The 20,722-nt window shown below is 45.4% G+C and overlaps 1 protein-coding gene across 1 annotated transcript in view; it reads right to left on the bottom strand.

Annotated features, from left to right (window-relative positions):
• Nucleotides 1-18,798, bottom strand: part of LOC125532859 (serine/arginine repetitive matrix protein 1-like) — a 65,258-nt gene extending 46,460 nt beyond the window's left edge. The window contains exon 1 of the mRNA XM_048696744.1: nt 18,494-18,798. Within this exon, the coding sequence (XP_048552701.1) occupies nt 18,494-18,798 (305 nt within the window). The remainder of the gene's footprint in view (nt 1-18,493) is intronic.
• Between the last annotated feature and the right edge of the window lie 1,924 nt (nt 18,799-20,722).

The following is a 20,722-nucleotide window of genomic DNA, read 5'->3' as shown; positions in this document are numbered from 1 at the left end:
CACGTGTTTTTTTTCTCGTAGCTCTCCATCCACTGCCCGTAGCTCTCTATCCACTCACCGGAATTGAGCAAGTGATATATACCAGTGGAAAGCTACTGTAAACATGCAACTTTCCCGTGTTGATCATTTTTTCATACTCGCAACGATTTTGAAAGTTTTTCATCTGGAATTCATTCAGTGTAGTAGGTGAACTTCCTGCTGTTTTCACGTTGAATTTCTGTGACGTATTTTCGTTTGTAATTTTCTCATCCATTTCATCAGTGTTACACAAATGATATTCTTTTTGTACAAACATCTCTCACAATATATTTTTTAACTTTCTCTGACCGAGGACTTGAATTTACACAAATAATATTCCTGCCATTTTGAGGTAAATTAGAAAATGGCGAGATCATGATTTCTGCGTTCATCGCAAACGGAAAGGCACTGCGTGAAGTAGTAGAACTTCTGGGGCATGTCTGTTTGAACTTCACTCTGTTTTTTACGTGCTGTTTTTTGACGTGTTGCTTTTTGCACCGGGTGAAGTAGTTGAACTTCTGGGGAATGTCTGTTTGAACTTCACTTTGTTTCACTGTATTGTATTTTTCTTATATGAAATACACACCATGTAGCACGTGAACTTCCGGTTGTCATCACTTTTGAACTTCTCTTTGGTTTGAGAGAATTATTTTAAAACACAAAAAACAACATATTTTTTATTTATTTTGGACATCTAAGTACACGGTGAACCTCTCTCACAAGAAATTTTTGAACTTTCCCTCGCCGAGCAATTGAACTTCTAGCAACCATTCTTTTCATTTATGAGTTGTTTTTAAAAGTGCAAAAAATGGCGCTGTGTTTTTTATTTTTTCAACAGGTAAATCCTAGGTTTTAATAAACTCTGAAACTTCTCTATTATTTCAATTTGAACTTCACCTTTTTATATTTTGTGTAAAGAATTGCATTCGATTTTTATATGGAAAAAATCTTAGTTTTGTAATAAACATTATACAAATTCTTCGTTATTTCGAACTGAACTTCTTGGTTTATTCGTTAGCAATGGGAAAAATTTAAGTTTTTGTGATAAATATTGAACTGCTCTATTTTCTGAAATTGAACTTCTTGGTTTATTATTTATTATCGAGGAAAATCTAATTTTTTTCATATACATTGAACTATTGTATTTTTTTAAATTGAACTTCTTGGTTTTTTCAATTTGGACTTCTTGGTGTCATTCATTTGTAACGGGAAAAATGCTAATTTTGTAATAAACATCGTACAACTTCTTGGATATTTTCGAACTGAATTTCTTGGTTTTTTCGTTAGTAACGGGAAAAATTATGAGAAAAATATGCATTTCTTATAGACATCGAACTTCACCATTTTTTAAATTTGAAATTCTTAGTTTTATTTGTTAGTAATGGCGAAAATCCTTTTTTGAACTTTCCCGGGCAGGTCACTTGAACTTCGAGCAACTAAATTTTTCATCAAGACAACCGTCACAAATTCGTTACCGTTTGAGAGCAATATTAAAAATGGCAAAAACAACATCGTTTTTACTTTTTTTTAACATGTAACTGAAGGTTGGACGTCTCGCACTAGAGATCTCGAACTTCACCAGGAGGAGCACGTGAACTTCTTGCAACAAACCTTTGAAGCTTTTAGTTTTCTATGCTTATATTCTTATCTGAAATGCATTTCGTGTAGTAGTTGAACTTCCCGTTGTTTTCACCTTGAACTTCTGTCACGTATTTTTGTTCAACCTCTCTCACAAGAATTTTTGAACTTTCTCGGGCCGAGCACTTGAACTTCTATCAATGAAATTTTAGCCTTTGCTTGAATTTCCCGCTGTTTTCACCTTGAACTTCTGTCACGTATTTTTGTTCAACCTCTCTCATAAGAATTTTTGATCTTCCTCGGGCTGAGCACTTGAACTTATAGCAATGAAATTTTAGCCTTTACTTTTTCATTCTTTTTTTCATACAATGCACACTGTGTAGTACATGAACTTCTCGCAGTTATCAACCTGAATTTCTCTCGGTTACGTGAAAATATTTGAGTTTTTTATAGGCATTGAACTACTATACCTTTTTTATTTGAACTTCATTGTGTATTTTCTTAGAAATGTGAAAATTGGAGGTTTTTTAGAAACATCGAACTTGTTCGTTATTTTGAATAGAACTTTGTTATTTTTTTATAACTTCTTCTTTCTTTTCTTAAACTTCCGGAGTTAACATTTATCTCGGCGAGCTTTGTTTTCTTCTTATTTTTTCCAGCGTGTATGTTTTGTGTTGTTTTTCTCCTTTGTTGGACTTCTTTTTGTTCTAGTATTTGAATTTACTTGGGCTTCTTTGTTTTGTAGTTTTTGAATTGAAACCAACAAATACTAGTTTTTTGCATCCATACATATTGTTGAACTTTAGGAAATAATACATAACAAGAAACTGTACAACATGATTTTTCAGACTAATGTTTTGTTAGAACATCACATTTTTTCCCTAGGACATGTTGTACAATGTTTGAACATGACATTTTTGCTTTTTAACTCTATAATTTTTGTTGTTGTTGAACTTCAAGGGTTTTTATATTTGAACTTGCAAGGGTTGTCATGTCAACTAAGATATCACTAACCTCCCCCGAGTTTCTTTCATGAACTTTTAGTTTTTGACGAATGCCCCTGAGTTACTTTTTCTATAGATTTTTCAACGACAGTAATACATGAACTTCATCAACTTTTTTTTCAAGTAGCAAAAGATGTAGAACAAATACAGAAGAGTGTAATTTTTATTCCACGACTTTCTCGTGATTTCAATCATTCCAGGATCGCGTTTTGCGTGAACTTTTTAGATACCGATCTACTTGAAATAACACTTGTGAGAACAAGTCCACTTAAATCAGAATCCAATGAATAATATTTATTTTTAATTTATCTTGTTATCATCATTTAGTACTACTCTGCATATGGTTTCATATATTTTGGTCTCACGGACATTAGCACAAGCACCTGATGTTCTAGTACAAGAAATGACCAATTGAAAATCAATGATTTTTACTAGTAGATAGCAACACTACAAAAGAACATGGACGAATGTTCATTAGCATCAACTGTAAAAATGGGATGCCAAAAACACACACGGACGTTCGGTTGCACTATCTGCAGCCGTCCAAGTACAGGCACAACGGCAGCTGTCGAGCAGACCAAGTGCAGTAGCAGCTCCCTTCCCATATCCAGTCGCTAGCTCCATGCCTCCATCTTGTCCATCGCTCACAACACTAATTGCAGCAGGGAGAGGAAACAACAAGTGCTGGTGTAGCTTGGCAGGATAGAGAGATGGCGACCCACACAGTGAGCACACACATCGAACCAAAAGAGGTCGCCTAGAACGGACTTCATAGTGAGCATGCACACCCACACATCCATGTCCAGCTTGGCTTGGCCGGCAAGAGCGACAGAGGAGAGGAGCCGCTGTAGTGAGCCAAATCAAGCCGCACCAATTCTGGCCATCTTGGGGATATCTGCGTTCTTGCTGACCCTGTCACCCTTCTCGCAGGAGCCCAGGTGACCTCATCGACTCCCTTAGAAGCCGGAGACTCGATGTAGGGGTGGTGTGACTTGTGCTCATACAAAGTTTCCTTCCAGGCATGTATCGGTGGAACTGCTGCCAATTTTTTCTGTTGAACTGATACAGACAAATTGCCTTAAATATTTATGGAAATATACTGAAGAATGCTGCAGTTTTTTGCTGCAAGAAGTGTCGTTGTCCTCACTCTAATGGAGTAACTCACCGCGGCAGCACCACTTCCTACGTGCTAGCATCCACTGGATTTGTGGCCTATGAATGTCCTTTACGCAGTAGGTAGCCGAGAGCGACGACGCCGGTGCCGAAGGAGAGAATCTCGTCGTTGTCCTTCGCTTTTGAGTAGTACGTCGCGGCTGGATCCCTGGTGGGGGCCTGTGCCACGACGGCGCGCAGGGGCATCACGCCGACGAGGGTCGGGCTGGTGGCTCGCGCCGGGGAAGGAGACTAGTGGATCGCGTCACCGGAGATGGAGGCGGGGTGGATCAGGGAAGAAGGGGTCGGGGAGGAGGAGCGCCGGCGGCGGGCTTCCGGGTCGAGCGTCGTGGAAACAGGGGAGGGGTGGCTGCCGCGCCTCGTTGGCCGGAGATCACGGACGGTCAGCTTCCGACGCGTCCTCGTGCCCAACAAGCGACAAACGCGGTGGCGGGATCCTGTACGGAGGCTAGATCCGTGTGGCGGCAGTAAGAAGCCGGACTCGGGTGGGGGAGAGGTAGGTAGCTGGTGAGGCGGAGTGGAGCAGCGGTGGCGCGTGGGGAGGTGCGAGGGTCATGGTGGCGCCGGCATGCGGGGTGGATTGAGGTATATATATATATCCAATTGGATGTGGGTTATCATAAACTATTATTGTTGACATTACCCTTGAGGTCGAAGGTTGGGAGGCAAAACTATAAGCCCCTATCTTTCTCTGTGTCTGATTAAAACTTCATACCCATAAGTATTGTGTGAGTGTTAGCAATTGTGAAAGACTAAATGATAGTTGAGTATGTGGACTTGCTGAAAAGCTCTTATATTGACTCTTTCCGATGTTATGATAAATTGTAATTGCTTCAATGACTGAGATTATAGTTTGCTAGTTTTTCAATGAAGTTTCTGATTCATACTTTACATTGTGAATAGATTGTTACTTTAGCATAAGAAATCATATGACTATATATGTTGCTATTCTAAGAATGATCATGATGCCCTCATGTCTGTATTTTATTTTATCGACACCTCTATCTCTAAACATGTGGACATATTTTTTGATATCGGCTTCCGCTTGAGGACAAGCGAGGTATAAGCTTGGGGGAGTTGATATGTCCATTTGCATCATGCTTTTATATTGATATTTATTGCATTACGGGTTGTTATTACACATTATGTCACAATACTTATGCCTTTTCTCTCTTATTTTACAAGGTTTACATGAAGAGGGAGAATGCCGGCAGCTCGAATTCTGGGCTGGAAAAGGAGCAAATATTAGAGACCTATTCTTCACAACTCCAAAAGTCCTGAAACTCCACGAAATTCAGTTTTGGAATATATAAAAAATATTGGGCGAAGGAAGCACCAGAGGGGGGTCACCCACCGTCCACGAGGGTGGAGGGCGCGCCCCCTGCCTCGTGGGCCACCTGGAAGCCCCCCGATGCCCATATTCTTGTATAAGGTGTCTTTTGCCCTGGAAAAAATCATAAGAAAGTTTTTGGGACGAAGCGCCGCCGTCTCGAGGCGGAACCTTGGCGAAACCAATATAGGGCTCCGGCGGAGCTGTTCTACCGGGGAAACATCCCTCCGGGAGGGGGAAATCATCACCATCGATCCTCTCTGCGAGAGGGGCTCAATCTCCATCAACATCTTCACCAGAACCATCTCCTCTCAAACCCTAGTTCATCTCTTGTATCCAATCTTTGTCTCAAAACCTCAGATTGGTACCTGTGGGTTTCTAGTAGTGTTGATTACTCCTTGTAGTTGATGCTAGTTGGTTTATTCGATGGAAGTTTATATGTTCAGATCCTTTATGCACATTAATACCCCTCTGATTATGAACATGAATATGATTTGTGAGTAGTTACGTTTGTTCTTGAGGACATGGGAGAAGTCTTGTTATAAGTAGTCATGTGAATTTGGTATTCGTTCGATATTTCGATGAGATGTATGTTGTCTTTCCTCTAGTGGTGTTATGTGAACGTCGACTACATGACACTTCACCATTGTTTGGGCCTAGGGGAAGGCATAAGTAGATGATGGGTTGCTAGAGTGACAAAATCTTAAACCCTAGTTTATGCGTTGTTTCGTAAGGGGCTGATTTGGATCCATATGTTTAATGCTATGGTTAGGTTTACCTAATTCTTCTTTCGTAGTTGCGGATGCTTGCGAGGGGGTTTAATCATAAGTGGGATGCTTGTCCAAGTAAGGGCACTACACAAGCACCGGTCCACCCACATATCAAATTATCAAAGTAACGAACGCGAATCATATGAGCATGATGAAAACTAGCTTGACGATAATTCCCATGTGTCCTCGGGTGCACTTTCCTTTATATAAGAGTTTATCCAGGCTTGTCCTTTGCTACAAAAAGGATTGGGACACCTTGCTACACCTTGTTTACTTTTGTTACTTGTTACCTGTTACGAATTACCTTATCACAAAACTATCTGTTACCGATAATTTCAGTGCTTGCAGAGAATACCTTACTGAAAATTGCTTGTCGTTTCCTTCTGCTCCTCGTTGAGTTCGACACTCTTACTTATCGAAAGGACTACGATAGATCTCAAGGTGGCAACGGGGACAGGGATGACCGGGGATGACTCCACCATCCCCGCCCCGATCCCCGCCAATCCCCATACCCGCGATCCCCGTGAAGCTTCGCGGGGACAAAATGCCCCCATCCCCGTTAATACCGGGTATCCAGTACCCGTCGGGTATCCATGGGGATTTCAAAGCTGACTGGGATAGGTGAGATTGGAGAAGAAATGGTTGTTGGGAGAGGTGTAGAAAAATAATTGTGTAAAATATCTAGGTATTAATCTATATATTCTGCATTTGTAGTACGAATGTCATAGTTTTTGGGTATCCATGGAGTCCCCACGGGGGGAATTTCATATCCATCCCCGCCCTGCGAGATTAACGGGTACCCACCAAACAATATCCATGGGGCTAATTTGTCCCCCATCCCCGCTCCATGATGGATAAATCCCCGCGGGTACCCATCCCCACGGGGAATATTGCCATCTTGAGATAGACCCCCTATACTTGTGGGTCATCAATGGACAAAGGGAATTACGTATGTTGTCATAAGGTTCGACTGATAAATATCTTTATAGAATATGTAGGAGCCAATATGGGCATCCAGGTTCCGCTATTGGTTATTGACCAGAGAGGTGTCTCGGTCATGTCTACATAGTTCTCGAACCCGTAGGGTCCGCACGCTTAACGCTCGTTGACGATATAGCGTTATATGATTTGGTGACCGAATGTTGTTTGGAGTCCCGGATGAGATCACGGACATGAAGAGGAGTCTCAAAATGGTCGAGAGGTAAATATTGATATATAGGACGATGGTATTCGGACACCGGAAGTGTTTCGAAGTGCACCAGGTAGTCATTCGGTCACCGGAAGGGGTTCCGGACGCCCCCGGTAAGTGTATGGGCCTAATGGGCCAAAGGTGTAACACCCTCGATGCGACTATAGCTCCCACGTGTCGAGGCACGACTTAGAGACATAATCGCATTGAAGGCATATGTCGCAAGTTAGGCAATCTTCACAACATCCCATGTAATATAAATAATAAAGGGGAGATAACATAGTTGGCTTACACTCGCCACGTCAATCAAGTACATAAATAACATTACATCATCCAAACACTCATGGCCTGACTACGGCGCCAAAATAAAAGAGAACCCAACATGCGACACGGTCCCAATCACCCCCAACTGGGCACCACTACTGATCATCGGGAAAGGAAACATAGTAACGTTGAGAGTCTTCGTCGAACTCCCACTTGAGCTCATACGCGTCTGCTGGAGCAGAATCATCAGGCCCTGCATCTGGTGTAATAGTAATATGTGAGCCACAGGGACTCAGCAATCTCGCACCCTCGCGATCAAGACTATTTAAGCTTATAGGTAAGGCAAGGTAAAATATGAGTGGAGCTGCAGCAAGCGACTAGCAAGTATGGTGGCTAACTTATTCGCAAAGGAGAGCGAGAAGAGGAGGCAAAGCACGAGCGAGAAACTAGAGAGCAACCTGCGCAAACATTACTCCAACACCGTGTCCACTTCCCGGACTCCGCCGAGAAGAGGCCATCACGGTAACACACTCAGTTGATTCATTTTAATTAAATAAGGTTCAAGTTATCTACAACCGGACATTAACAAATTCTCATCTGCCCATAACCGCGGGCACGGCTTTCGAAAGTACAATCGCTGCAGGGGAGTCCCAACTTAGCCCATGACAAGCTCTCACGGTCAACGAAGGAATGGACCTCCTCCCAAGACGTTCCGATCAGACTCGGTATCTCGGTAATTCAAGACACTTCGACAGGTTAAAACAAGACCAGCAACACCGCCCGAATGTGCCGATAAATCCCGATAGGAGCTGCACATATCTTTTTCTTAGGGGACACTCAGATGAGCCAGACGTCAGGTAGGCCAGCCCAGAGTTGCCCCTGGTAGCCCCAGACATCGCTCAGTTGGACCAACACTCAATGGAGCACTGGCCCGGGGGGTAAAATAAGATGACCCTTGAGTCTGCAGAACCCAAGGGAAAGAAAAGGGCTAGGTGGCGAATGGTAAAACCAATGTTGGGCATTGCTGGAAAAGCTTTAATCAAGGCGAAATATCAAGGGGTTCCCATTATAACCCAACCGCATATGGAACGCAAAATCCGGGAACATAACACCGATATGACGGAAACTAGGGAGGCAAGAGTGGAACAAAACACTAGGCGAGAGGCCGAGCCTTCCACCCTTTACCAAGTATATAGATGCATTAAGATAACATGGCAATATAATGATATCCCAACAAGTAAATAAAAGATGATCCAACAAGGAACGGCCTCCAAACTTCACCTGCAACTAGCAACGCTATAAGAGGGGCTGAGCAAAGCGGTAACATAGCCAATCAACGGTTTGCTAGGACAAAGGTGGGTTAGAGGTTTGACATGGCAATTTGGGAGGCTTGCAAACAAGTGGTAGGCATCGTAGCAATGGCATAGCAAAAGAGCGAGCAAACTAGCATAGCAAAGATAGTAGTGATTTCGAGGGTATGATCATCTTGCCTGCACAGTTGTCAGAGTTGACTGGATCCTCGAAAGCAAACTCAACGGGCTCCTCGTTAGCGAACTCGACTCCCGGCTCTACCCAAACAAGACAAACAAGCAACAAGGATACAATCAACCACGTGCAAGAACAAGCAATATGATGAAATGATGATATGCTATGCGGGATGCGATGCGGGATGCCAAATGCAAGATATGACGGGAAAACGCATGAACCTGGCCTCAACTTGGAAATCCAAGTGTGCCACTGGAAAGATGAGATGAAATCGCTTGAAAACGATATAAAGAACGTCGGAATCGGAGTTACGGTTTGGAAATGGCAAGCAATTCAAAAATGACACCGGTCTGCGATTTACAGCAAGTAGGCCTCTAAATGCAATGAAAGGAACATGCTACAGCACCCAAACAAGACAACAAAATACATGGCAGGGATGCACACAAGATGCTTAACAAAAGTCTAGCACTGAGCTACGGCCAAATCATCCATCAACAGGTTCAAACAAGCTTGGAAAAAATGCAAATGGCAAACAGATCTCAGACTTAAGTGAAATCAACACTTGTCTGGAATTTCAGATCAGGTAGCCCTCTTCGGAGTAACAAAACTACATGCTACAGGACCTGATCATGGCAAAGTAAAGCATAGCATGGAGCTACTCAAAGATCTTAACAAAAGTCCCTTAGTGACCTTGAGCCAAAAGGGATCAGAAAATACAATTGCAAGCATGTGAATATAGCAAAAACATAATCAGTTTTCATACTTAGTGAAAACTGGCACATGCTGAAATATAACTCAAGTAGGCATGTTTACGAGCTCGATGCACTCACTACGGTGCAAGTCATGGCAAGACAAGCATACACCCTTAAAGAAGGCACAAAACACAAGCTAGACATGGCAATAACAATAGCATAGCATGCACGGGTCAACTACAACATCACCGGCAAAATTGCAAACAAGTTGACAATCTGTCCAGATTCACAAAGTAGCAAAAGTAGAGCTCGATTGACTCAAGCTAGGGTGCTCCATAATTGCAAAAAAAGACATGGATGGATAGAGCACTACAATATTAACAAAACTCCCTTACTGATCATCCTCAAAAGAGGCACGGATCACTAGGAAACAATATGAACATATGGCAACATGAGATAAACAGCTCCAGGACTTAGTGAAATTACTAAGTCCCTAAAAACAGAATTAGCAAGTGCACCACTTTGCAAGCTTGCACAAGACACCACACACATCCTAAAAATACATGGGTTGCACCTCTGGAAAGATGGCAAAACCCTTAACAAAACACATGTAGAACTCATGGGCATATCATGCACACAATAATCATGGCAAAAATGACAAAAGTGCTAAACGGAGTAGCAGATCTGACAATTAACTCAAGCAGCCCTCTTCCAACAGCATTTCGGGCATCAAGATGAACTCAAATGGAAATGATGCAATGGAATGAAATGATGTACTCTCTGAGATGAACATTTTGATATGCTATATGCATGAATCGGAGCTACGGATGCAAAGTTACGGAGCTATGAACAGAGGCACTTGGATCTGAGAAAACTGGGACTTAGCGGAATTTTACCTCCGCGAAAAGTCAACGCGGGATGAGGTGGTGCGGGATGGATAGATCCGGGACATGGGGAGGCGTTTGGCTGGCGGGGTTGGTGGATCTGATCCAGATCCGGCCGGACCGAAACTCTAGCGAGGTGGCGCGAACTCCGGCGAGGTTCCGGCGACGAGGGACGGCGCAGAGGGCGGCGGTGACCCGTGACGAGGCGGCGGAGGAGATGGCCGGTGTCTCGGGCGGCGAGGCGCGGTGCTTGCGGCAGCGCGACGGCCGGAGGCGAGGGGCGGCGCTGGTGGAGCGCGTGCGGCGGCGCGGCGATGCAGGCGGTGGCGCGGGGAGGCGCAAGGCGGCGGCGGCGTAGGGCGGAGGCGGCGATGGGCGGCGCCGGCGACGAACGGCGGGCGGAGGCACGGGGGCGCACGGTCGGGCAGCGGCGAATCCGGGCCCCGCGGGCCAGATCTGGGCCGCACGGGCCCGTGGCAGCGGAGGAGAGAGGAGGAGGCCAGGTGGCGCGCGGGGATTGGCCTGGAGCGGCGGCGCGGCTGAGGTGGCGGCTCCCCATTGGTGGGAGTGAGGTGGCGGCGGGCGGTGGACACGTCCGGCGCGGTGTGGACACGTCCGGCGGCGCGAGAGGAGGAGTTTTTAGGGTTCATCCGCGAAAATTTCAGGGATGGCCACATATTTATAGGTAGAGGGAGCTAGGAGAGTTCAAATGAGGTGCGGTTTTCGGCCACACGATCGTGATCGAACGCTCTAGATGATGGAGCAGAGTTAGGTGGGTTTTGGGCCAAATTGGAGGGGTGTTGGGCTGCAACACACACGAGGCCTTTTCGGTCCCTCGGTTAACCGTTGGAGTATCAAACGAAGTCCAAATGGCACGAAACTTGACAGGCGGTCTACCGGTAGTAAACCAAGGCCGCATGACAAGTCTCGGTCCAACCCAGAAATGTTTAATCCCCACACATGAAAGAAAGGTAGAATTGACCACCGGAGGAGAACGAAGCTCCGGATTGCAAAATGGACAACGGGAAAAATGCTCGGATGCATGAGACGAACACGTATGCAAATGAAATGCACATGATGACATGATATGAAATGCATGACACGTAAGCAATGACATGGTAACAACAACGAATAACTGGACGACACCTGGCACATCGGGATCGGGGCGTTACAACACTCAACCACTATGAGAGGATCTCGTCCCGAGATCTAGAATGGCACCGGAGGAAAAAACGAAAGAGAAAAGAGGAGAGGTAAAACTAAGTTGCTTCATTGACAAACGAGTGAAACCAAAGAACCCTGAAAAGGTTAAGCCATTTCGAGAAAAGAATACGACGAAGATGAACGAAGTTGCAAACACTCCGTTAGAAAAAGAAATAAGGAAGAACGAATTCTGGCGGCACTCCGGTTGAAAAGAGATGAAAGACTAGATAGGAAGAAAAGGAGCTTGAGCAGAGGACACGACACTCCGGTTAAATGGACAATCATGAAAAGAACATGATCTTAGGCAAAAGAGATGATGGGTTGAGAAGAGCGACATCACAATACCTCCGAAACAAAAGAATAGAAGATAGATAATTGAAATAGAAGGATGGAGAAAAAAAATGCCAACTTCTGCCACAAAAGAGCTTGAGAAGGCATCTTTAGGAGAAGGGTCGAACGGACCAACGAAAAGAATAAGGTTGATATGGTCTTATGGAATACATCTCAAATTATGAGGTGACAACCTGCCACTCACGGGAAAAAATTGTATTGATATGAACAAGGAGACGAGAAACTTATTTCACCGGGAGGATAAATGAAGAACTTGGGTCAGTTATAAGCACCATAGATAGCAACAATCCTTAGGGGAAGTTTTAGGTGAAATATAACCCAAGATAATTCCAATGAAGAGGTTGATGGATTTAAATATCTCATTCTTAACAACATTCGAATCATGAAACATGAACTCAGATTATCAAGAATGACACAATACCATCTCCAATGATACGGAAGAAAGAATTGCACTCCGGATTGCAATATGAAGAATGCTTGAGCTCCTTAGAAAAGAATCTCGATGAACACTTCGAGAAGGAATTAAATACTTGATGACTCACCACGTCGAGCCTTCGTGAAAACTCCGGTAAAAAAAAGATCAAACGAAATGGAGGATTAAAAGAATAAGGTTGAAGCCTTGCAATGATTAGATGAAGCTTGCGACGAGATAAAAGAGAGATCTTGAAACTCTGGGAAAAGAAAAGCTGAACGCAATTGGAATCAAGAAGTTGATGCACCTCCGGAATAAGGAATTAATCACTTGGATGAACAAGAATAAGAATTACGTTATGCTTATCCTTCACCAATTTAAATTGATGACAAGTAGTGGATTTGCCGTACTACTTATTCTCGTAGAAAGGATTAAGATAGATATAGCGCAAACATGATAAGGTTTTCAATGAACCACCGGTAGAATTGAAACCACGAATGAATTGATATAATAACAAGGTAATAAGAATCTTGAACGAACCACTGTAAGAATTAAAAAGAACGATTAAAACATGAAGACACACCAGGAAGAATTAGTAATTAAACGAAGATGCTTGAGAGAATTTAGATACATGAGAACGAAGAGATCACTTGAACGAAACACCGGTAAGATTTAGAGAACCATAGCTGAAAGCTGAGAATGAATAAATTCTGAGATGATGGACTCCGGAGAAACAAACTGAAAAGAATCTTGAATTGTTCCGGATGGGTGAAAAGAATTCTCACGATCAAAACAATTACGAGAGGATGGCAACAAACTAGAATCACGAATCTTGAAGAGAATGGAGCAAGATTAAAGAGAAACGCTTCTTCGGTCTTCAAAAGATGAGAATGACAACGAGAAACACCACCAAGAATCGTTTAGGTACTCCGGAAGAATCAAAACGAAGAGGTTGAACCAACGATGAAAAGAATTTAACCGATCTTGGAGAAAGACATTTGACTGATGGCAATTTATTCTTACGCCAAACTTGAAATGAATTTGAGAATAACTCCGGGAGAATAAGAAGAGTCAGGTAAGATCCTGGGAAAGACCTGTGGGTTAGGGCCCACTCAAAAGAAACACCGTAGAATCATTTGGAAGGGAGATTGCACCGGTTGAATTAAATGACTTGAATGAGGGAACATCCTCGAAATAGGTTGAACGGATCTTGGATGACAAGGCGAGCCTTCTGAGATATCTTCAGGGCACCGGAACAAATGAATAGCGAGAAGTGAAAGAATATGAGGAGCACCAGCATGATAGGGTATTTGAAACGAGGAAAAAGATATGATCAACACCGAAAGCTTGAATTGAATCCACCGGAGAAGAAAAGAATGAAGAATGACAAACTAGTAGAACATCTTCATGAGGAACACCGGGTAAAAACATGAAGGAAAAAGAATGGAGAGACTTCCATCAATAAAATGGATAGTGATTAAGAAATCTGGGTCCTTGAAGAAAAAGGGTGGGTGGGCGGGAAAAACAAAGGCAACTTGGAGACGGATGAAACAAACACCATTGAGAAGAACTGATACTTGATCTTGTGGTTGTTGAAATGATCGGATCCACTTGAAGAGAAACACGCCGGTGAAAAGAAATTGAAATGACAAACTCGATGATCGAGAAAGATTAGTATTCACATCGAAGTATGAGAACACCGCTTAGGAAAGGTATGGGATCAACATTTGACTTTGAAGCAACTCGAATACCCCAACTCAAAACAAAACAAAGGATTGGCTTGCAAAATAAGCCAGAACAAACATATGATAGAGATTTCGTCCGAAGTTTTCGTGGTGGGGCCTACACGAGCTCGACCGTACAGCACCATCATGTACAAGGCAGTGCACATGACATATGAAGCGTCCCCGAGTCAGCATAGCCAAGGACTCTTTAAGACACAACGAGACCACTGTAAAACCGACCGTGAATAGGCGGACCACTAGACGTCGAACCCCAATTTCATATCATACATCCGTCGGAAAGAAATTCTAAGAGCTACTTGAATTCCCACCTATGAAACTCCCGAAATTTTCCGGTTATGCAATCAGGTGTTGGGGATACAGGGGAAGCATAATATCTCACCCAAACTAACAAATCCTACATCCAGCTGTATCCATCCTTCAACACATAACCAAGAAACCTTCGTAAATCATCGACCTCAACCTTCGAAAAGCATCCGTTATACGAGTTATGGCGATACTCCCGAACTCCCACCCCAGTACTGGGTGGCGTCGAGGTTATCTCACCAACGAACTGCATAAAAGAGATTTTCGATGTCGGCGTACTAAACTCAGGTATTCCAGAACTGCAACGATAAAATTATGATGACAACACCTCAGAGCTCAACTCCCCGGGCCACTTCCACTAAACCCCTGACAGGAGGCACCAAGACAATGTTCTCATCATAAAACCATCGGAACGATTCCAAGATACCCGCGTGATCCTAAAATTTTTTTTAGTGAAATTTGAGAAGAGAAGAGTCAAAACTCTACGTCAGGATGCCTTACCAGAGCGATGAGGAGACTGGGAAGTAAAAAGAATTCCTAATCTCTCCGATATATAATTCCTAAAAGACTCAAAACATTTTTCTAGACACAACTCGGCCGCTAAAACGATCAAGCAATGGGGCTCCTAAGGTCAGGGAAGGCTCTGATACCAACTTGTAACACCCTCGATGCGACTATAGCTCCCACGTGTCGAGGCACGACTTAGAGACATAATCGCATTGAAGGCATATGTCGCAAGTTAGGCAATCTTCACAACATCCCATGTAATATAAATAATAAAGGGGAGATTACATAGTTGGCTTACACTCGCCACGTCAATCAAGTACATAAATAACATTACATCCTCCAAACACTCATGGCCCGACTACGGCGCCAAAATAAAAGAGAACCCAACATGCGACACGGTCCCAATCACCCCCAACTGGGCACCACTACTGATCATCGGGAAAGGAAACATAGTAACGTTGAGAGTCTTCGTCGAACTCCCACTTGAGCTCATACGCGTCTGCTGGAGCGGAATCATCAGGCCCTGCATCTGGTGTAATAGTAATCTGTGAGCCACAGGGACTCAGCAATCTCGCACCCTCGGATCAAGACTATTTAAGCTTATAGGTAAGGCAAGGTAAAATATGAGTGGAGCTGCAGCAAGCGACTAGCAAGTATGGTGGCTAACTTATTCGCAAAGGAGAGCGAGAAGAGGAGGCAAAGCACGAGCGAGAAACTAGAGAGCAACCTGCGCAAACATTACTCCAACACCGCGTCCACTTCCCGGACTCCGCCGAGAAGAGGCCATCACGGTAACACACTCAGTTGATTCATTTTAATTAAATAAGGTTCAAGTTATCTACAACCGGACATTAACAAATTCCCATCTGCCCATAACCGCGGGCACGGCTTTCGAAAGTTCAATCCCTGCAGGGGAGTCCCAACTTAGCCCATGACAAGCTCTCACGGTCAACGAAGGAATAGACCTCCTCCCAAGACGTTCTGATCAGACTCGGTATCTCGGTAATTCAAGACACTTCGACAGGTTAAAAGAAGACCAGCAACACCTCCCGAATGTGCCGACAAATCCCGATAGGAGCTGCACATATCTCTTTCTCAGGGCACACTCAAATGAGCCAGGCGTCGGGTAGGCCAGCCCAGAGTTGCCCCTGGTAGCCCCGGACATCGCTCCGTTGGACCAACACTCAGAGGAGCACTGGCCCGGGGGGGTAAAATAAGATGACCCTTGAGTCTGCAGAACCCAAGGGAAAGAAAAGGGCTAGGTGGCGAATGGTAAAACCAATGTTGGGCATTGCTAGAAAAGCTTTAATCAAGGCGAAATGTCAAGGGGTTCCCATTATAACCCAACCGCGTAAGGAACGCAAAATCTGGGAACATAACACCGATATGACGGAAACTAGGGCGGCAAGAGTGGAACAAAACACTAGGCGAAAGGCCGAGCCTTCCACCCTTTACCAAGTATATAGATGCATTAAGATAACATGGCAATATAATGATATCCCAACAAGTACATAAAAGATGATCCAACAAGGAACGACCTCCAAACTTCACCTGCAACTAGCAACGCTATAAGAGGGGCTGAGCAAAGCGGTAACATAGCCAATCAACGGTTTGCTAGGACAAAGGTGGGTTAGAGGTTTGACATGGAAATTTGGGAGGCTTGCAAGCAAGTGGTAGGCATCGTAGCAATGGCATAGCAAAAGAGCGAGCAAACTAGTATAGCAAAGATAGTAGTGATTTCGAGGGTATGATCATCTTGCCTGCACAGTTGTCATAGTTGACTGGATCCTCGAAAGCAAACTCAACGGGCTCCTCGTTAGCGAACTCGTCTCCCGGATCTACCCAAACAAGACAAACAAGCAACAAGGATACAATCAACCATGTGCAAGAACAAGCAATATGATGAAATGATGATATGCTATGCGGGATGCGATGCGGGATGCCAAATGCAAGATATGACAGGAAAACGCATGAACCTGGCCTCAACTTGGAAATCCAAGTGTGCCACTGGAAAGATGAGATGAAACCGCTTGAAAACGATATAAAGAACGCCGGAATCGGAGTTACGGTTTGGAAATGGCAAGCAATTCAAAAATGACACCGGTCTGCGATTTACAGCAAGTAGGCCTCTAAATGCAATGAAAGGAACATGCTACAGCACCCAAACAAGACAACAAAATACATGGCAGGGATGCACACAACATGCTTAACAAAAGTCTAGCACTGAGCTACGGCCAAATCATCCATCAACAGGTTCAAACAAGCATGGCAAAAATGCAAATGGCAAACAGATCTCAGACTTAAGTGAAATCAACACTTGTCTGGAATTTCAGATCAGGTAGCCCTCTTCGGAGTAACAAAACTACATGCTACAGGACCTGATCATGGAAAAGTAAAGCATGGCATTGAGATACTCAAAGAGCTTAACAAAAGTCCCTTAGTGACCTTGAGCCAAAAGGGATCAGAAAATATAATTGCAAGCATGTGAACATAGCAAAAACATAATCAGTTTTCATACTTAGTGAAAACTGGCACATGCTGAAATATAACTCAAGTAGGCATGTTTACGAGCTTGATGCACTCACTACGGTGCAAGTCATGGCAAGACAAGCATACACCCTTAAAGAAGGTACAAAACACAAGCTAGACATGGCAATAACAATAGCATAGCATGCACGGGTCAACTACAACTTCACCGGCAAAATTGCAAACAAGTTGACAATCTGTCCAGATTCACAAAGTAGCAAAAGTAGAGCTCGATTGACTCAAGCTAGGGTGCTCCATAATTGCAAAAAAAGACATGGATGGATAGAGCACTACAATATTAACAAAACTCCCTTACTGATCATCCTCAAAAGAGGCACGGATCACTAGGAAACAACATGAACATATGGCAACATGAGATAAACAGCTCCAGGACTTAGTGAAATTACTAAGTCCCTGAAAACAGAATTAGCAAGTGCACCACTTTGCAAGCTTGCACAAGACACCACACACATCCTAAAAATACATGGGTTGCACCTCTGGAAAGATGGCAAAACCCTTAACAAAACACATGTAGAACTCATGGGCATATCATGCACACAATAATCATGGCAAAAACGACAAAAGTACTAAACGGAGTAGCAGATCTGACAATTAACTCAAGCAGCCCTCTTCGAACAGAATTTCGGGCATCAAGATGAACTCAAATGAAAATGATGCAATGGAATGAAATGATGTACTCTCTGAGATGAACATTTTGATATGCTATATGCATGAATCGGAGCTACGAATGCAAAGTTACGGAGCTATGAACAGAGGCACTTGGATCTGAGAAAACTGGGACTTAACGGAATTTTACCTCCGCGAAAAGTCAACGCGGGATGAGGTGGTGCGGGATGGCTAGATCCGGGACATGGGGAGGCGTTTGGATGGCGGGGTTGGTGGATCTGATCCAGATCCGGCCGGACCGAAACTCCGGCGAGGTGGCGCGAACTCCGGCGAGGTTCCGGCGACGAGGGACGGCGCAGAGGGCGGCGGTGACCCGCGACGAGGCGGCGGAGGAGATGGCCGGCGTCTCGGGCGGCGAGGCACGGTGCTTGCGGTAGCGCGGCGGCCGGAGGCGAGGGGCGGCGCCGGTGGAGCGCGTGCGGCGGCGCGGCGATGCAGGCGGCGGCGCGGGGAGGCGCAAGGTGGCGACGGCGTAGGGCGGAGGCGGTGATGGGCGGCGCCGGCGACGAATGGCGGGCGGAGGCGCGGGGGCGCACGGTCGGGCGATGGCGAATCCGGGCCCCGCGGGCCAGATCTGGGCCGCCCTGGCCCGTGGCGGCGGAGGAGGGAGGAGGAGGCCAGGTGGCGCGCGGGGATTGGCCCGAAGCGGCGGCGCGGCTGAGGTGGCGGCTCCCCATTGGTGGGAGTGAGGTGGCGGCGGGCGGTGGACACGTCCGGCGCGGTGTGGACACGTCCGGCGGCGCGAGAGGAGGAGTTTTTAGGGTTCATCCGCGAAAATTTCGGGGATGGCCACATATTTATAGGTAGAGGGAGCTAGGAGAGTCCAAATGAGGTGCGGTTTTCGGCCACGCGATCGTGATCGAACGCTCTAGATGATGGAGCAGAGTTAGGTGGGTTTGGGGCCAAATTGGAGGGGTGTTGGGCTGCAACACACACGAGGCCTTTTTGGTCCCTCGGTTAACCGTTGGAGTATCAAACGAAGTCCAAATGGCACGAAACTTGACAGGCGGTCTACCGGTAGTAAACCAAGGCCGCATGACAAGTCTCGGTCCAACCCAGAAATGTTTAATCCCCACACATGAAAGAAAGGTAGAATTGACCACCGGAGGAGAACGAAGCGCCAGATTGCAAAACGGACAACGGGAAAAATGCTCGGATGCATGAGACGAACACGTATGCAAATGAAATGCACATGATGACATGATATGCAATGCATGACACGCAAGCAATGACATGGTAACAACAACGAATAACTGGACGACACCTGGCACATCGAGCTCGGGGCATTACAAAAGGGGGGGACAGACCAGCCTCTGGTGCGCCCCTTTTTGGACAACAAGCCCTAGGTGAAGTAAAGGGGAGGGTGGCCCCTCCTTCCTTTCCCTCCTCAAGTGAGAAAGGAAAAGGGGGGGCGCCACCCTCCCCTTCCTTCCTCCTGCACTCATACATGGCAGGGGGCGCGACTTGGGGCAGGACCCCAAGTGGGATTCAGCCCCACTTGGGGTGCCTCCAGGCTGCCTCCTCCCCCCACCTATATATATGTGGGAGAGGGGGAGCCTAGCACACTACAAGATTGTCTTAGCCGTATGCGGCGCCCCCGTCCACCATTTACTCCTTCGGTCATATTTTCATAGAGCTTAGGCGAAGCCCTGCGAAGATCGCATCACCATCATCGTCACCACACCGTCGTGCTGTCGGAACTCATCCACTCCCTCGCCGTCTTGCTAGATCAAGAAGGCCCGGACATCACCGAGCTGAACGTGTGCTGAATGCGGAGGTGTCATATGTTCAGTACTCGATTAGTTGGATCACGAAGAAAGTTCGACTACATCAACCGCGTTGTGAAATGCTTCTGCTTACGGTCTATGAGGGTATGTAGACACACTCTCCCCCTCCCCTTTCTATGCATCTCCTTGATAGATCTTGCGTGTGCATAGATTTTTTTTGTTTTCCATGCAATGTTTCCCAACAGAGCTTAGTGGACCGCATGGGAAACAACAACGCTCGTTAGGAGCCTGACCTGATCTCACTTCAGGAGTTTGTGCGCCTCGACCCTTCCATTTCCGCAACTCTTCCAATCCTATGGATGCCGACGATTGGCTTCATGGCATCCTATTCGAGATGGAGTCAGCTAATGTTGCCCCTGTCAGTTACGTCACCTTTGTGGCTTTTCACCCGAAGGGTCCAGCTGCACAATGGTGGGAAAGCCACGGGCGTATGCTCCCTATTGGAACCTTCGCCACTTGGCTTGAATTCCAGACTGCCTTCCGTGCACGACACATTCCTCAAGGACTGGTGGACAAAAGGAAGAAGGAATTCCTGAACCTCACTCAAGGCAAGATGAGAGTGGATGAATATCAGAGGGAATTTCATAAACTGTCTCGCTATGCTGAAGATGACGTCTCCACCGACGCACGCAAGCAGGAGAAGTTCCGAGAAAGATTAGATCCTAATTTGAAACATGCCCTTAGTATCCATGAATTCACAGACTTTGCAACACTTATCAGCAAAGCTATTCAGGCAGGAACTAGTCAGACCGAGTACTAGGATTCGCTCAAACACACTCGTGACGTTGGTTCATCTTCGGGCCCGTCTTCTCAG

This window comes from Triticum urartu, chromosome 1 (assembly GCF_003073215.2).
Source record: "Triticum urartu cultivar G1812 chromosome 1, Tu2.1, whole genome shotgun sequence".
In the NCBI taxonomy this organism is placed as follows: Eukaryota; Viridiplantae; Streptophyta; class Magnoliopsida; order Poales; family Poaceae; genus Triticum; species Triticum urartu.
The sequence above is the reverse complement of the archived record's forward strand: the minus strand, read 5'-3'. Positions and strand labels throughout refer to the sequence as shown.